The sequence below is a fragment of the Biomphalaria glabrata genome, chromosome 11 (assembly GCF_947242115.1).
Source record: "Biomphalaria glabrata chromosome 11, xgBioGlab47.1, whole genome shotgun sequence".
NCBI classification, from domain to species: domain Eukaryota; kingdom Metazoa; phylum Mollusca; class Gastropoda; family Planorbidae; genus Biomphalaria; species Biomphalaria glabrata.
In genome coordinates, this window is record NC_074721.1 from 12323226 (window position 1) to 12342518 (window position 19293).

Consider the following 19293-nt stretch of genomic DNA (forward strand, 5'->3'; position numbering starts at 1 on the left):
AAGCTTTACATAGGTGACAAAAAACAAAACAATGTATAACTTTAAGATATTAGGTTAATGATTCCACTGATGACACATGGGTACGCACAGGACGTAGTACTCTTTTTTTTAAAACAAGGTTACAAAGACAGTTTGTGTGGAAACACAACAAACTCAAAATCGGCTATCGAAGTGGTCCTTCCAGGCAGGTTTCAATATTTTCAGAAAGAACATCAGAATGAAATTCTATCATAGACAAATGACAGAGAAGAATGGAGAAAGAAGGTTGACAGATCTTGTGTGGTGCTCCAGCTGTTCAACAGACCAAAGTATAGGTGAAAGTGAATGTGAAGTTAGATATGAACCTATGTGAACCTGGCCTAACTTATAATGAATATCTAATTGATCTAATTGTTTTGTAAAGAGTCACGTAAAAAATGGTATTGTCTATTGTTCTATAGCTATAATATGAAAAACTACTTATTAATTGTTGTTTTAAGTTATGTCCAACTTATATGCATGCTATATAGATTTTTTCTCTTTAAAAAAAATAAACACTTTTTTGTATGTAAATGTTAGTATGTTAGTATAACAGAACTTACTTAGCTTAGCAATACAAATGTACTGAAAATAAATATTTTTTTGACTAAAAATCTAAAACCATTTGCATAAATGTGTTTAAAATATGGTAACCTATGATTACCCTTACTAAAGAGCCTCCAGTGTTTATTCCAATTAATAGTGAATAGTTGTAAAAATGGTGTATTTTTTTATAAAAAAAACTGCTTGCATAAATGATTTTAATAATTAGATTTTTCGCTTTCAAAAAAGAAAAAAAGTAGCCGTTGCATCAGAACTTTGAATGGTTTAAAATATTATGATGTCGGTTTTCACTATCTTTTCTGATTTACGAGATCTAAACGGGACGGTCGGACGGACGAAAAGACATTACACACAAAACTAATAGCGTCATTTCCCCTTTTAGGAGACCGCTAAAAAAAACTTCTCTAATTTTTAAGATACCTATTAATGCCCAGAGATGGCCGAGTTAACTGAGCAAGCAAAAGTGGGTTAATGTTAATTAAGCTAGATCTTTGCAAACGGCTCCTACATCATTGAGTGCTCAACTCAGGTAGAGTAGATTTTTTCGGTAATTGGAGAAGAAGTGAGCCTCGAAATGGACTTTATCACAACAAAAAATTAACAATATGTATCTTAAATTCTTTAAAAAAAAAATCCGCTAGCGAAATAAACTGAATGCCAAGGTCATGTCAGCCTTGTCGTACGCTTGGCAAGGAAATTGAAGTTTGCGAGCTGTAAGGTGAGTTTGGACCGGCTCCAGAAATCTGGTTGTCCCTACCTCCGATATGTGGATGTAATCTCAAATGTACCTCAAAGCAGTGGACATTGATGTTGACTACTGGGAAGACATTATACTATGAGGAGACAGATTGTGATCAACAAAAATATGGCCAGCACAAAAAAGCATTGGCCTCAGCTCTGGAAGAAAAGCAAAAAAAAAAAAAAAAAAAAAAAGAAAAGCAAAAACAAAAATTGGTTAGCTACTTTACCATTAAAGCGAAGGCAATCTTAATCTGCGTTATATTTTGGACGAGGTTGTCTCTCTGCAATAGAGCTCCCACTGCTCCAGAGTTACACGAGAAAGTGTGTAAAGAGATGAACCAGAACCGTACTATGAAGACATTTGAGAAGCGAGGGAGTGTGAGTTAGTGTGAAACGTAATGTGACAGTACATTGCGGCGCCAGGTGGGTGGAGGGAGGATCGTCAACGAGCTTGTGTATCAAAAACTCCATTTATTGTTATGGTATATATATTTCTGTTTAAAGAGATTTATGGTGATGCAAGAATGAAAAATAAAAGTGGCTTTATGGAACTTTGTTAAAAATATTAGGGGCCCATTACTTAAGCTTAGTAGCCCCCATTTATTCTCATATTCACTTCTTTTCATATAAACTTGATTTGGCCAAGCTATATTTAGTAGTGTTCACTAAGAGGTTACTCAAGTCATTTCCAGTTTATTAGTTAAGATCCAATACGCCTACATCAGTTTAGTTGTCTACCAGCAGTTTAGTTGTCTACCAGCGGTTTAGTTGTCTACCAGCAGTTTAGTTGTCTACCAGCAGTTTAGTTGTCTACCAGCGGTTTAGTTGTCTACCAGCAGTTTAGTTGTCTACCAGGGTTTGGTGCTACGACCGTCCACAACAATATGTCATCATTGCGCACGTTGAATGGGAATTACCGGAAAAGTGTTCTTCCGGTTTGTTATTTTTTTTATTTTATAAAATCAAGTTGAAGAAAGAGCTGTGTCAATTTTTCATTATAAGCTTTTTAATTTCAGTGTAAAATGAAACTAGATCTAAACCTATTACAGATAATTCTGTGGGTAAAGCTCTTGATGACTAGCGTTGTAGTCCTGGACACGCCGTCAACAGAGCCAGCTTGTCATAAAAGTACAACGTTATACTTTCATTTCTAATTGAACCTTTTGCCTTTGTTTAAAAAAATTACTTGACTATAGCATTGGAAATGTTCACTCTAAATGCTAATCACACTAATCTTTGTTTGATTGATTATTATCAGGGCCGGCCGTGCGAATTGCGGGACCCGATTCAAAGGATGTTTGCGAGGCCTCATCTTCTTTTTTTTTTTTCGACATAAACAACTATTACTATTAATTAGATCATTATACCAACATTTGTTATAGAATATGCATAGGAAGCACCTCAAACGAATAGGCGCCAGTAGGTTAATTTAAGTAAAGTCAATCGTACAATAGGTCTACACTAATTATATTAACCCTCTAAGTCCTTCATCTTTAAAAACCATTGACAAACGTTAAACAAAATTTAATAAAATACCCAGAAAGACACAAAGATAAAGGCACATTCCTCGTTCCATATGCTAGGACAAATTTGTACTAAAGTCCCTTCTTCTCTATCGCTATTAGAGCATAGAGTGGGTTGCCTGAGCTAGCCAGGAAAACCAGTGACTTGGCGGAGTTTAGGTTAACAGGCATGACTAAATGCATGACGCGTAGGGCGTAATCATCTTCTTTTTTGAAGTAACGTCTGTATCATATAAGATAAGAGTGATTGTGATTATGTTTAATGTTAATTTGCTGGGCCCCTGCCAGGCGCGGGTCCCAGTTGGAGCAATCGGTTAAATGGGCCTAAGGCCGGCCCTGATTATTATTACTATACGGTTTGCATTATTTAAGCATCACAACATCGTAAAAAAAAAGGGGAAAAAAAAAAGAATGCAGGAGGTAGAAATGAGAGGGAGATGTAATGACACCTAACGAAAACGAAAAAAAAAAAAAGAGGAACGTCGTAACAGTTATTGAAATAAACAATTCAGCAATGTCATCATAGTGAAAGATCACTGTTTCCAAATAATGAATACATCTTAGAAATGTGATTCTACGGGACAAAAACTATTTAATGCCTTAAAAAATATCAATACATCCGTGTTCTGTACACCAGATACATAAAACAAGTGTGCTATTTATAGACTTTTTCTCCATTTACATGTTTCGGATGTTCCTTCAGAATTACTTATTATTAAAGCCTAGCCTAAACAGCAGGGGACAGGGATATGTAAGATTCGAACCCGGCCGGAACCATCAAGGCAACAGGCGATACCTCACGACTAGTTTTATATCTGCAAAAATATTGCCCTAAGAGTAGTTTGGAGCTAGAAACATGAGCTGAACTCTACCCAAAAAGTAATTTCTTACTAGCTATCGCCCTCCTTTCTTTTTCTTCTCTTGCTTTCTTTTTTCTAACATCATCATGTCTCTTTACAAATCCCCAGATTTTTTTCTAACTGCTGAGCGAAGATCAGGGCAGATTGGGGACACATTTGTATTCTACATTTGGTACTTAGACGATGTAATACAGAATAAAACAATGGAAAACTTCTTGGTTACCCTGCAGTATAGAGTCGGACTTGAAACGTAAGTGTTGGATTTTAATCTTGCATATTTAGAGAATGAGTATTATACGGTCTACTGTAAAAGACAAGGTATAGCATATGAACTTTTTTTTTTCTAAAAATAAAAATGTGTAATATCTACAAATAAAAATGTGTAATATTTTTTGAAAAATAATTGTTGCATCATTGCGTAGCCAGGATTTTTTCAAAAGGGGGGGGGGGGTAGGGTTGGGTGGCAATATTTTTCCGTTTTCTCTTTCCACACACGCGTGTATATATATATATATGGTCTTTAATTGAAGCCTTTCTCTGTTACGTCGACCCCCTTTCAGCTCATCAAAAGTATTGCTTTTGGCATTTCATAGTCCCCATACGAGTTACATGCCCTGCCCAGCGTAACTGCCGAACTATAAGAAGTCCATCTATACTATGCGTACCGGCGTTCGCAAGGACATAGCTGTTTGTAGTGCTTTCTTAAATTGCAACCGTGTGTCCATGATGGAGCGCAAGCATCTTTGGTGATATTGTTCAAGAAGACACCTGGCTACGGTGGCTTCGGAACAAGACATGTGGTGATCACTTTTAAGGCCAAAAGCAAATCCACTGCATAGGAACGACGTAGACGGCGACAAGAAAACCTAAATCGACTACCTGCGGAAAATGGTTATGTCTGCGCTCGATGTGGTAAAACTGTAGGTCGCAGCTGCGGTTGTGTAGCCAGGGAAAATTCTGCAATGTACACATTCTATATTTTGGTTGAAGAATATCAGGATATTGCGCTGTAGACACCTCTTTAAATACTGTTACAAATGAACAGTGATAGGTAGAGGTCAACGTATGACCCCGGCGAGATGACACAGCAGCTAGTGTTCCCTGGAATCTACATGTATAAACAAAGACAGGATGTGACGTGTCCACACGTGTTGTTCCAGGGGACGAACAGATCTAAGTAGGGGGACAGTTACTAATGAACAGTGACAGATAAAGGTCACTACGTGTGGCCCCGACTTGATGACACTGCAGCGAGTGTTTTCTGGAATCTACGTGTATAAATAAAGACAGGATGTGACGTTTCCTGACATGTTATTCCAGAGGATACTAGGAGTGTTTGTGCAACTTTGGAGAAGCGATTAGGGACTCTATATAAGCCAGAAAGTTAATGTGAAAGTCAGTCGTATGGAGTCGTGAGTGAGCCGTTACAGTCGATACAGACGGTGTAAGACGTGTGCGGCTCTGTGGAAGAGAAATGTGTACGACTCGATGCAAGTTAACTAGGGTAGAGTTAACTGGAGTGGACTACTGTCGTTAAAGTTAAAGTCTATACAGCGAACTACAGTGGACTTGAGCCGTTACAGTCGATACAGTCGATGTAAGACGTGTGCGGCTCTGATTCGGTAGACTTGAGTACGACTTGGTTCAGCTTTAGGAGACCTGGAGCGACACTGGGAAGTGTGTCGTTGGTCTGTTCTGTGGAATACGGCTCGAGGAAAGTTGAGAAGAGATGAATTGCAACGAAGTGAAGAGATGTATTGCAACGAAGTATAGCTAACTGTAAACTGACAGATATTGTACAGTCTTCTACGCTACATGTTCAAGTAACGAATTGTTAGAGTTAATAGTCATTAAAGTTATATGAAACTGAAAGTTTAGTCGTCAAGTTCTTTGCTGTGTTTTTATTTATGTGCCAACTAATACAGAAGATTCAGAAATACGTAACAATACATTTTCTAAATTCAGGAAATAATTCCTGGCACTTCCCAGACCCCCTGACTGGTTAAAGAATCGTATCTACTGTCATTTCGCTCACCTCAGAAAGAAACATGTTCTAGGGTACAGAATACCGCAGGGAACAAAAAATGAATGTACTAATTGTAATTAACATTTAACATTTATTACGAATATATATTACTCTTTTTGTATAGGCGAGTGCTACATGAATGTTTACTAACAGAAGACTCCGAAGAATCAAAAAGACCTTTGTATGTTGTCTCCCAATCTGACTCTTGCAAGTATAAGTAAGTAACTCACTGTCAAATCTCTCTCTCTCTCTCTGTCTCTCTCTCTTCTCTCTCTCTCTCTCTCTTTATATATATATATATAACGTTAAATAATAAATATGAAGAACGTATAGGCCTACAATTCTTATAAAGGAATAGTAGTGCAAACGAAATTACAATACAGTAAGTGGGGTTCGAAAAAAGAACTTTCTCTTGTACAATTATAAAGCTTTTTTCTTTCTTATTGTCACGCCGATATAAGGACACAATTTGAGAAATTTAACAATCTTTACAATTCCTTTCTTTCCATTCGATATATAGGCTACCACGGTTATTTATTAAATAGATCTAGACTCTTTCTATATTGATATGTATTTCTTTTTATTGGTATTGTCATCGTATTTTAAAAAAAAAGCACCGTATAAGCCTATATAGGCTGCACCATAGGATGCTAAAAGTAAAAATATTTTTATCCTTACTGGTCCATTACAATGGGTTCAGGGTTTAATGATAGAGATTAATCTTTAATCTAGATCTAATAATGTATATAAGTTTTTTTTTGTTTTTTTTGTTTTGTTTTTTGACGCACTATTTTTTTTTTTTTTTTGCTTATGTTTCATTGTTTGCCACAACGCACCCAACACTGCACAGTAACTCAAAAACTGTCGCAGTTAATTAATTGAGTGACTGTGGGTAGTGAAGTAGTAGATCTAGTGTGCGCGTGAGTTGATGAACGACAAAATCGTCAAAGTAAGAAAGTTGTCGCAAAGTGTCACAAACTTGACAAAGTTCTTTCAAAATGTGAATTACAAATGTTCACGTCACATATCGTCAATAACTCTAAGCAACAGATTTCACATTTAAACACTAAAACCAGACATAATTTTTCGAACACCACTGTTCACTGACTATAAGCTGCAATAATTTTAAGGCTTAGTCTAAGCCTAACTAAGCACTGAGGTTGTCATCTTATTTTCTATTCTGAAAAAAAAAAAAAGTCCAGTACTAGATATATCATATAGGTATAGGTACTAGACCTATATAGATCTAGACTCTTAGGACTCTAGATCTAATCTAGATCTAGATCTAGGCCTGCTACTACTAGTAGCACTAGGCTACTGGTCAAACACATCGGATAACCAGACCTCGTTCTAATTGACTAATTCAAGTAGGCTACTACTACGGCCTAGATCTATGTCGTCTATGTCTAGTATGTCTAGATTTAGATCTAGAGAGTGGGTGATCTAGTCTATGACTGCATTGCTTGCATGACACTTACTTTTCACTTAGATCTAGATATATGCCGATGCATAATTTAAGTGTGAGTTCGTGTGTTAAATCATAATATTGCCTCAGTATCAGATTGGTTATAGTTATAGTTCTAGATCTAGAATTTTCTAGATCTATGAAGAATTAAATAGATCTAGATGTATTATATGAGATTGCATAAAATTTCCTCCTTTTGCCACACTTGAAAATAATCATTTAATGACTGATCTTTGTTTATAATTGGAATTGAAATCTTAGTTACTTTAGTTAATAGTAAAGTAATGCTATATATTTTTTTTTTCATTGACAGAGAAGAGCTTATAAAATCCATTATTAGATTATTATAATAATTACAGAGCTTATATTAACACACTCAGTGGATTCTTTTAGACTTTTAAAAAATCCCACTTCCCATTCTCTGATCAATTTTGATATTTTGCACCATTATTCCTTGTTGATGGCAACATTTGAATTAATAAAAAAAATTAATCAATTAGTGGTAATTTTGTTTTATATAGAAAAGAGGTAGATAAACCTTCACCTTGCAATATTGAGATATATGACAGCGCTTGAATGGTGCTCTCCATATTATCAATATATTAAGCTTTGTTGTTTTTTTTAAAGTATTTTTTATATTATATAATATTGCTTGTTTTATTATTGTGAGAAAAATTTACTTTTAATTTACTTATTATAGGATTTGTTTCATGTGAGGTCTAAAAAAATAGTTTATATTACTCCAATATAGGCCTACTTTGTTTCAGGGCCGATCCTACAGATTGTGGGGCCCTATGCAAAAGTGATTGCGTGGGGCCTAATTTTGGTTGTGATAAGGATAATAAGTGAAAATTAAGACTTTCTATTAGAAAATAAATTCGTCTTTTGCATTTTATTTAAACTTTACTAAGTGCAAAATCACTGTCAAATTAACTTTACGAGCCATCTACATTAGATAGTAGTTTTCCAACAAAAAGCCGATAAACATTCAGATCTGCCTTTTAGATTTACTATCGACTAGCAAAATATATCGCTTTTGATGTTTTTTTTAAGAGGTCGAGATAGATTTAGATCTATATTTGTATGCCAGTGACTATTTAAGTAAATTAAGTATTTGAACTTCTTGTTTTGGATAAAATTCGGCTTACTATTACATTTTTATTAAATGAAAGCTTACAATACCGTTTTTTTAATTTAATAGCGAGTAGGATTAGCAACACCCCGAAATAACTATTTTGTCTGTTTTAAGTAGATTTTCATCAGTTTTGAGAAGATTTTAATAATTTCAGGAGATTTTCATGACTTTTTCTTATATATTTTATAATTTCAGGACAATTCCAGGAACCCTTTAACAATAAGTTAAAATGATTTAATTTAATAATTTATACTTAGAATTTGCGGGGTCCACTGTGGCCGCATAGGTTGCAGTAGCCTAAGATCGGCCCTGCTTTGTTTAGTTTTATTTTAACTAATATATAGTTTTTGATCTCCTATGTTTTGACTTGGGGAAATGGTGATTAGTGGTTAAGCACTTGGCTTCTGAACCTGGGGTCTTTGGATTGAAGACTTGGATTTTGAATTTTGGAATTTCTAGGGGCCACTGAGTCCACCCAACTCTAATGGGTACCTGACTTTTGTTGGGGAAAGTAAAGGCAGTGGGCCTTTTGCTGGCCACATGACACCCTGCTTGTTAACTATTGGCCAAAGAAACAGATGGACTTAATATTTTATCTGTCTTATAGATCACAAGGTCTGAAAGGGTAACTTTACTTACTTTTATACCTATTCAGGCTTAGTGTTCTGCGGAAACACAGTTTGTGAAACAATGGTCTTGATCTAGTTTGTAAAAGTATTTGTAACTTATCAGATTTCTATCAATATAGATCTTGCAGTAGTAGAATAGACAAAGAGGCTATATAGGTATTTTTTTTAAAGATACTAGGTATTTCTTTTGATTATATCTAGATCTACAGCATTTTTGTAAAACAGAATAAAATTTTCTTCAATAATTTCTTTTTGCAATTATATTATACTGCATAAAAAATGTATAGTTAACTTTATAATTATATTTTACTTTAAAACAATTAGATCTTTGTTGAAATGCTTTTTTCTTTTCCCTATATAGCAATGTTCGCAAGTTTGCATTCATTTTAAGGAATCCCGGCCATTATGTTATATTAGCTGTTATTGTTTGGGGCGGAGTTAACAACAAACAGAGTGAGTTTGAAAAAGTAAGGTTACATTTCTTTTTTGTAAATTTCTTTTTTTAGAAAAAAACTCAAATGTTTTTGACTGTAGATATTTAGCAATTTGTTTTCCTTAAATATTTCATATAAAATTCTGTCTTTATTTTGAAAAAGTAATGAAAATCAAACACACGTATATATATATATAACCTTTCAAATAAAAAATCTATGCCAAAATAATTATAAGTTACAGTTCCTTTTAGGAACATCAAGTGTAAAGCTGGAATGTAAAATCTGTTAAGATATACATACAGATTGGAAATAGTGAAAGAGAAGAAAGAAAATTTTCCACAAGTACTGTGGAAACCTAGGCTGTAAAAATGTCATTTACTTATTCTTTTTTTAGAATGAGGCAATCAACTCGCAAACTAAGCATTGCAAAAAAAAAAAAAATGCTGCCTTCATAAAAAAAAAATATTAAAAAAAGCAGACTCAGTAGAGTGTATACTAATTAATTATTTACTGTACTGAATCTATAATATTTTAAAATTGTATATAGTGGATTTAAGCTAATTGGTATCTGTATGTACTTATGTTTAGAGTATGGACATGGCCATGGTTAATGTGGAAGTTGTGCAAGCTGAATATTACATTCCAGCCACCGACTGCCTAATTATGGAAACATTTACTATCAATGGTGAAGGTAAGACAATGATGGAAACATTTACTGTCATTGGTGAAGGTATGATAATGATCTAAACATTTACTGTCATTGGTGAAGGTATGACAATGATCTAAACATTTACTGTCATTGGTGAAGGTATGACAATGATCTAAACATTTACTGTCATTGGTGAAGGTATGACAATGATCTAAACATTTACTGTCATTGGTGAAGGTATGACAATGATCTAAACATTTACTGTCATTGGTGAAGGTATGACAATGATGGAAACATTTAATGGCTATATGTAAAACAAGTTTACTTTTTAAGTTTCTTCTTTCTATTGTGGCTGTATGAAAACTATTTCTGCAAAGACTTATTGACTAATGTAAAGAATTTTACAGTTAATTAATAGTCATTATTGCTGGTTTAAAATATTTTAAGTAATGAAAATGTCAAATTAAATTTACAAATGTTTAAGTTTTGGAAAAAGAAATTATCCGAAAGGCTCATGCAGTTAACTATTTTTCTGTTTTGTGCCTGTAGAAACATCTGAAGATACCATCAAACATTTTGTACAAGTGAACAACACTGACTTGATAATTGTAAGCAGAGACTTATTTAGGTAGCTTAATAGTACTTTTTTTATAAGGCCTTTTAAAATTATAATTTTAGTTAACAGACATATAGATCTCTTAATACCAACATACATGTAGAAAGGGGAATAGGAATGTCTACAAAGGACAAACTTTTTGTTCCGGGGGGGGGGAGATAAAGTATGTGTTAGGGGTGCATTATAAAGCGGATCTTTCTAAATAATGTCAATAGTCTGTTGAAATTACGATGCGCAGGTAAAAAAAGAACAAAATAGCGATTCCAGAGAGCAAAAAAGAGAGAAAGAAGGGAGAGAGATTGGGCTGTAAAATTTTATTATCTCAGATACACTAATTCACAGGCTAAAAAATTATGTTAGGTTGATTGTTAAAATGTGTTCCATTTATTAAATAAAAAAAAATATAAATAAAGAATAGAATGGGGTGTTCGGCCATAATAAACAATAGAAAGCCTTAGAAGAAATCAATGGTTGTAGCCAGTGTGTACTGCTGGTAGAGTATATAAAAGTGAAAACAATCAAATTTATTATTTAATTGATAATTTTGTGTGTTAAGAAGGAATTGCTGCAAAACCTTTTTTTCCCCCATGTTTCAAGTACATTCACTTGTCTATTCAGCTATTTTATTCCATTTTGAAGGTTAAATCAAAACTAAAGAACTGCACAAATAGTCAAGGTATCATCCGCCAGTGGAAGATGGATAGACTGTTTAGTGTCACTCAGAACCAAAAGCGCTTTCCCTCTCGGTGCTATCAATCAAGTAAAGCTGGAAAGGTGTGAACAAATCTTGAAAGAAAGATGTTTGAAAATAAGTTTGAGAATTTATTTTAAAAAAGTAATTGTGAAACAGTTTGTATATAACTGTACAATCTACAGGAAAATATCATTAATACTAATATATTATAGGAAGAAAAATAATTATTACAATAGTTAATATTATTAATTGCTTATCAAAACTGAACCAAATGTATGTGCATTGTTAAATAGAGAAAATGCAATTTCATAGCAACTGCCTGTTTCCTCAGAAATGATAAAATAATATTTTAATGTGTTATTTTTGCACAAGAATAAATGTTGAAATTACTAGATTTAAAAAAAAAATGTTCTAAGTTTATTTGTTTAACCTGCATATTTTGTGTGTTGCATGAACATTTGGAATGGAATTTTCTTTGAAAGAAACATAACAAAGCTAATGCAGACTCTAAGCTTTTTATCTTAAAACTGTAGACAATGTGATCAAGATAAGATGCCTACATTCATTTTGCAGTGCTTAATTGTTTGTTTTAAACATGATGATAATATTTGTTTTGAATTTTTTTGTTAACAGATACAGCCAGTTTCATACTGGTACATATTGTAATGTTACTAATTCAATGTAAGCCTTTCTTTTAACTGCTTTGGCTTTTCTTTTTTAAAAGGTAAATTTAAGTATTTTGGCCAGAGACTTTACTGGGATACATCTAAATTTTCCCACAAATCTGAACAGCTTTACTATTCAGCCATTTCTTCTCCCTGCTGGATACTATAGAATCTGTTTAGAATTAAGTAGACAGGAGGCACATAGAAACCTTCAACACACTTACTGTGTAAGTAGCCTTGTGTAATTTTTTTTTATTTTAGCCATTTTTAATGCTTAAATATTGGGTCTCATTGTTTGAAGAAAATAGTTGAACTATGGTTTAAAAAAACAAAAAAAAAACCAACTTCGTTGTTTGAATTTTTAGATTAACTTCTTGATTTCAGTTTATTTATTAGAAATCTAGAAATCTTGGAATTTTTTATTATTTAATTAAATCGAGAAATGAGTTTTAGCATGTATAATATAAAACAAGGTTACAAAAGACAGTTTGTGTGGAAACACAAACTCAAAATCGGCCACCGAAGTGGTCCACCCAGGCAGGCTTCAATATTTTCAGAAAGAACATCCGAATGAAATTATATCAAAGACAAATGAGAGATAAGAATGGAGAAAGAAGGTTGACAGATCTTGTGTAGTGCCCCAACGGTCCACCAAATCAAAGGATAGATGAAAGTGGCCTAACTAGTTCCCCTTTCAGACCTTGTGGTCTATAGGGCAGATGATGTAAAGTTCATCTGTTTTTGTTGCCTACGGTTAACGAGGGTTTCATGTAGCTAGCACAAAGACCAACCGCCATTACTTTTCCCCAACTAATGTCAGGTACCCATTAGAGCTGAGTGGACTCAGAGGCGCCAAAGATTCCAAAAATTAAAAATCCCAGTCTTTACCAGGATTCGAACCCGGGACCCCTGGTTCGGAAGCCAAGCGCTTTACCGCTCAGCCACCGCGCCTCCCCTGGCCTAAATGATGTCTTATAATTGATCTAATTTTTTGAAAAGGCTCAATCTCTTATTCAAATCCTCAAAAAAAAAACAAAAAAAAAACAACATTTCGCCATAAAAATAAATGTTCAGGAAAATGAAGTTTATAAGATTACTTTTGGTTTTAAATTAGGTCTAACTTATAATGCATACTAATTAGCGTTTTCTCTTTAAAAAAATGCTTGCATAACTGATTTTAAAAATTAGATTTTTCGCTTTCAGGAAAAAAAAAAAGCAGCCGTTGCATCAGAACTTTGAGTGGTTTAAAATATTGTGATGTCCGATTTTCAATATCTTTTCTAGTTTACGAGATCTAAACGGGACGGACGGACAGACGGTCAGACGGAGAGACATTTCACACAAAACTAATAGCGTCTTTTCCCCTTTCGGGGGCCGCTAAAAAATGAAATAATTATTGATAAGCATTCTTCTCCAGTTGGAATTATTTGAGTACCTCAAGGCAAATATATTCATTGTCTGATTATATCTTTTCCTTTTGGTCAGTTAGCAAATTTTAAAGTAATTTTAATAGAATAGATTGCTGCATTACATCTGTTCTGAGTCAAGGACATGAGATTGCTGCATTGCATCTGTTCTGAGTCAAGGACATAGACTATAGATTGCTGCATTGCATCTGTTCTGAGTCAAAGACATAGACTATAGATTGCTGCATTGCATTTATTCTGAGTCAAGGACATAGACTGTAGATTGCTGCATTGCATCAGTTCTGAGTCAAGGACATAGACTGTAGATTGCTGCATTGCATCTGTTCTGAGTCAAGGACATAGACTGACTGTAGATTGCTGCATTGCATTTGTTCTGAGTCAAGGACATAGACTATAGATTGCTGCATTGCATTTGTTCTGAGTCAAGGACATAGACTATAGATTGCTGCATTGCATCTGTTCTGAGTCAAGGACATAGACTGACTGTAGATTTCTGCATTGCATCTGTTCTGAGTCAAGGACATAGACTATAGATTGCTGCATTGCATCTGTTCTGAGTCAAGGACATAGACTGACTGTAGATTTCTGCATTGCATTTGTTCTGAGTCAAGGACATAGACTATAGATTGCTGCATTGCATTTGTTCTGAGTCAAAGACATAGACTATAGATTGCTGCATTGCATTTATTCTGAGTCAAGGACATAGACTGTAGATTGCTGCATTGCATCAGTTCTGAGTCAAGGACATAGACTGTAGATTGCTGCATTGCATCTGTTCTGAGTCAAGGACATAGACTGACTGTAGATTGCTGCATTGCATTTGTTCTGAGTCAAGGACATAGACTATAGATTGCTGCATTGCATTTGTTCTGAGTCAAGGACATAGACTATAGATTGCTGCATTACATCTGTTCTGAGTCAAGGACATGAGATTGCTGCATTGCATCTGTTCTGAGTCAAGGACATAGACTATAGATTGCTGCATTGCATCTGTTCTGAGTCAAGGACATAGACTGACTGTAGATTTCTGCATTGCATCTGTTCTGAGTCAAGGACATAGACTATAGATTGCTGCATTGCATCTGTTCTGAGTCAAGGACATAGACTGACTGTAGATTTCTGCATTGCATTTGTTCTGAGTCAAGGACATAGACTATAGATTGCTGCATTGCATTTGTTCTGAGTCAAAGACATAGACTATAGATTGCTGCATTGCATTTATTCTGAGTCAAGGACATAGACTGTAGATTGCTGCATTGCATCAGTTCTGAGTCAAGGACATAGACTATAGATTGCTGCATTGCATCTGTTCTTAGTCAAGGACATAGACTGACTGTAGATTGCTGCATTGCATTTGTTCTGAGTCAAGGACATAGACTGTAGATTGCTGCATTGCATCTGTTCTGAGTCAAGGACATAGACTGACTGTAGATTTCTGCATTGCATCTGTTCTGAGCCAAGGACATAGACTGTAGATTGCTGCATTGCATCAGTTCTGAGTCAAGGACATAGACTATAGATTTCTGCATTGCATTTGTTCTGAGTCAAGGACATAGACTATAGATTGCTGCATTGCATTTGTTCTGAGTCAAAGACATAGACTATAGATTGCTGCATTGCATCAGTTCTGAGTCAAGGACATAGACTGTAGATTGCTGCATTGCATCTGTTCTTAGTCAAGGACATAGACTGACTGTAGATTGCTGCATTGCATTTGTTCTGAGTCAAGGACATAGACTGTAGATTGCTGCATTGCATCTGTTCTGAGTCAAGGACATAGACTGACTGTAGATTTCTGCATTGCATCTGTTCTGAGCCAAGGACATAGACTGTAGATTGCTGCATTGCATCTGTTCTGAGTCAAGGACATAGACTATAGATTGCTGCATTGCATTTGTTCTGAGTCAAGGACATAGACTATAGATTGCTGCATTGCATCTGTTCTGAGTCAAGGACATAGACTATAGATTGCTGCATTGCATTTGGTCTGAGTCAAGGACATAGACTATAGATTGCTGCATTGCATTTGTTCTGAGTCAAGGACATAGACTATAGATTGCTGCATTGCATTTGTTCTGAGTCAAGGACATAGACTATAGATTGCTGCATTGCATCTGTTCTGAGTCAAGGACATAGACTGTAGATTGCTGCATTGCATCTGTTCTGAGTCAAGGACATAGACTGTAGATTGCTGCATTGAATCTGTTCTGAGTCAGGGACAGAGACTATAGATTGCTGCATTGCATTTGGTCTGAGTCAAGGACATAGACTATAGATTGCTGCATTGCATTTGTTCTGAGTCAAGGACATAGACTATAGATTGCTGCATTGCATTTGTTCTGAGTCAAGGACATAGACTGTAGATTGCTGCATTGCATCTGTTCTGAGTCAAGGACATAGACTGACTGTAGATTTCTGCATTGCATTTGTTCTGAGTCAAGGACATAGACTGTAGATTGCTGCATTGCATCTGTTCTGAGTCAAGGACATAGACTGTAGATTGCTGCATTGAATCTGTTCTGAGTCAGGGACAGAGACTATAGATTGCTGCATTGCATCTGTTCTGAGTCAAGGACATAGACTGTAGATTGCTGCATTGAATCTGTTCTGAGTCAGGGACAGAGACTATAGATTGCTGCATTGCATTTGTTCTGAGTCAAGGACATAGACTATAGATTGCTGCATTGCATTTGTTCTGAGTCAAGGACATAGACTATAGATTGCTGCATTGCATCTGTTCTGAGTCAAGGACATAGACTGTAGATTGCTGCATTGCATCTGTTCTGAGTCAAGGACATAGACTGTAGATTGCTGCATTGAATCTGTTCTGAGTCAAGGACATAGACTATAGATTGCTGCATTGCATCTGTTCTGAGTCAAGGACATAGACTGTAGATTGCTGCATTGCATCTGTTCTGAGTCAAGGACATAGACTATAGATTGCTGCATTGCATTTGGTCTGAGTCAAGGACATAGACTATAGATTGCTGCATTGCATTTGTTCTGAGTCAAGGACATAGACTATAGATTGCTGCATTGCATCTGTTCTGAGTCAAGGACATAGACTGTAGATTGCTGCATTGCATCTGTTCTGAGTCAAGGACATAGACTGACTGTAGATTTCTGCATTGCATTTGTTCTGAGTCAAGGACATAGACTGTAGATTGCTGCATTGCATCTGTTCTGAGTCAAGGACATAGACTGTAGATTGCTGCATTGAATCTGTTCTGAGTCAGGGACAGAGACTATAGATTGCTGCATTGCATCTGTTCTGAGTCAAGGACATAGACTGTAGATTGCTGCATTGCATCTGTTCTGAGTCAATGCCGTGAGTCAAGGACTTAGACTATAGATTGAACAAACACCAGAAAACGTTTATGCAATTACATTTAAAAAGTCCTAGGATCCAATAACTCATTATTTACATTTCATTCATTCACCTCTTTGATAACTCCATATTTTTTCTTGACTTAGATCCCTACACCATTTATCAGTTATTAAGTAGTAAACTTCCCCCTTCAGACCTTGTAGTCTATAGAGCAGATGATGTAAAGGTCATCTGTTTCTGTGGCCCACTGTTAACAAGAGTGTCATGTGGCCAGCACAACAACCAATTGCCTTTATTTTTTCCCCAACTAATGTCAGGTACTCATTAGTGTTGGGTGGACTCAGGGGCACCTTAAAATTCCCAAAATTCAAAATCCAAGTCTTCAGGATTTTAGCACGTTTGAACTCCTCGGTTTGGGTTACCACTCAGCCATCATGCCCCCATTTAGCAATTAGCCTAATGATGTTAATTTAGTAAGCTCTGCATTAGTTTTATAAGAATGTGATCAATTTCAGAAAGATAAATGCTTTCAAACTTTTATAGTAATATTTTGTATCTTTGCTCCACCACTGGACTAGAAATTTAAATTGCATTAATTTCAGATTTATTCAAATGTATTGAAAAAAAAAAAGGAAATTATTGCTTACATTTTTTTTTTCTTAAACAGGAGCACCTATAACACACATTCTCATCTTATTTGTTACAGATGTTCATTTTTAAGAGAAGATAATTAAATACTGAGCTTATTACTGTGCCAATCTAGTCGTAGTCTTGAGACAGACTTATAGGCTTGTAAAAGTCTCTTGCAATCATTTTGATTTTTATGAGGTATAGCAGGTTGAAAGTGTATACATATAATTGATAACATCAATTTATACTTTTTATCATATTTTTTTTTTGTACTTTTGTTTAATTTTTAAAAATTTCCACCTAATATTTCTGCTTATAGGGGTTCTTGACAGTCAACCCATCAGTTGTTAAAGATGCCTTTCAACTAGTAGTTACTCCTGAAGAAGAAAATTTTATTTGGCCTATGGATGACCTACATATTTATGCTGGCTTGTCTAGCTATATATATGAATCTACTGAACTTGGATATGCTGGCTCTAAAACAATAAGGTAGCACAGTCGCAATATAATTGTTGCTTTCGAGTTGGCACTATTTTAATAATGTGTGAAGCTTTTATGAAATATTTTAGTAATATTTGAAAATAACTAAACCTATTTCTGGCAATTTCTAGATTCAAGTGGCATTGTTTTGATAATGATGAAATTTGCGGTAAAATAGTTTCTTATTATAAAACATTCTCCAGTGAAAAGAATACAAACTACAGTCATAGCATACCCACAGAAGGTAATTACAGCTATGTAAATGTCCACATGTTGTTATTGTGTATATATATGTAAATATCATTCTCCACCTTTACTTGTCCCTTTCCCTTTTGACCATTGGGGCCCCACACATAATCTGTTGACTATCTCTCTCCATTTCTCTTGTCTTTTGCCAGGATAAGTCTCTTTCATTGACAGGCCTGTCCATTCTTTGACTGTGTCATTGCTTCTTTTGTTTGCCTTTCCTTCTTTTCAGTGTCCCCTGTAGAAAGGCCTAAGGAAGCTTTTGAAAAATTGATCACAGTTGTAATCCTTTCCTCATTTGTGATGTGGTCTTTATGTGTGATACCTAAAATCCTTATGTAGCATCTCAATTCCATGTATAGGATCCTCCTCTCTTATTCTGCATTCATCAAATCCTAATCTTGACCATTTCACCCCTTTTGTTCAGCTTTTTTTTCCCTTTTTAGCGGCCCCCAAAAGGGGAAAAGACGCTAATAGTTTTGTGCGAAATGTCTGTCCGTCCGTCCCGCTTAGATCTCGTAAACTAGAAAAGATATTGAAAATCCGACATCACAATATTTTAGACCATTCAAATTTCTGATGCAACGGCTACTTTTTTTTTTCCTGAAAGCGAAAAATCTAATTTTTAAAATCAGTTATGCAAGCTGTTTTTTAAATAGAAAAAGCTAATTAGTATGCATTATAAGTTAGACCTAAATTAAAACGAATAGTAATCTTATAAACTTCATTTTCTCCAAAAATTTTTTTTTATGTAATGTATTTGAGGATTCGAATGAAAGATTAGGCCCTTTCAAAACAATTACATTATGTATAGACCAGGAGAGGCTCGGTAAAGCGCTTGGCTTCCGAACCGAGGGTCCCGGGTTCGAATCCTGGTGAAGACTGGGATTTTCAACTTGGGAATCCTTGGGCGCCTCTGAGTGGACCCAGCTCTAATGGGTACCTGCCATTAGTTGGGGAAAAGTAAAGGCAGTTGGTCTTTGTGCTGCTACATGACACCCTCGTTAACGGTAGGCCACAAAAACAGATGAACTTTACATCATCTGCCCTATAGATCACAAGGTCTGAAAGGGAACTAATTAGGCCAGGTTCACATCTAACTTTGCATTCACTTGCACCTATCCTTTGATCTGCTGCACCATTGGGGCACTACACAAGATCTG

General features: G+C 35.3%; 1 protein-coding gene across 8 annotated transcripts in view; it reads left to right on the forward strand.

Moving 5' to 3' along the window:
• The first annotated feature begins 2300 nt into the window (after positions 1 to 2300).
• Positions 2301 to 19293, forward strand: part of LOC106063204 (uncharacterized) — a 61159-nt gene continuing 44166 nt past the window's right edge. For 5 of the 8 annotated variants that reach the window (XR_008773725.1, XM_056004476.1, XM_056004477.1 and 2 more), the window contains exons 1-10: positions 2301 to 2451; positions 3815 to 3956; positions 5857 to 5949; positions 9323 to 9428; positions 9984 to 10086; positions 10594 to 10652; positions 11300 to 11434; positions 12079 to 12246; positions 17724 to 17893; positions 18016 to 18128. Coding sequence is in view for 7 of the 8 variants with exons in the window: in XM_056004476.1 (XP_055860451.1) it covers positions 2346 to 2451; positions 3815 to 3956; positions 5857 to 5949; positions 9323 to 9428; positions 9984 to 10086; positions 10594 to 10652; positions 11300 to 11434; positions 12079 to 12246; positions 17724 to 17893; positions 18016 to 18128 (1195 nt within the window). In the remaining variant the exon portion in view is untranslated. Of the gene's footprint in view, positions 2452 to 3814; positions 3957 to 5856; positions 5950 to 6764; positions 6892 to 7208; positions 7253 to 9322; positions 9429 to 9983; positions 10087 to 10588; positions 10673 to 11299; positions 11435 to 12078; positions 12247 to 17723; positions 17894 to 18015; positions 18129 to 19293 lie in introns of those variants that run through there. The other 3 variants (XM_056004479.1, XM_056004481.1, XM_056004482.1) reach the window with 3 other exon arrangements.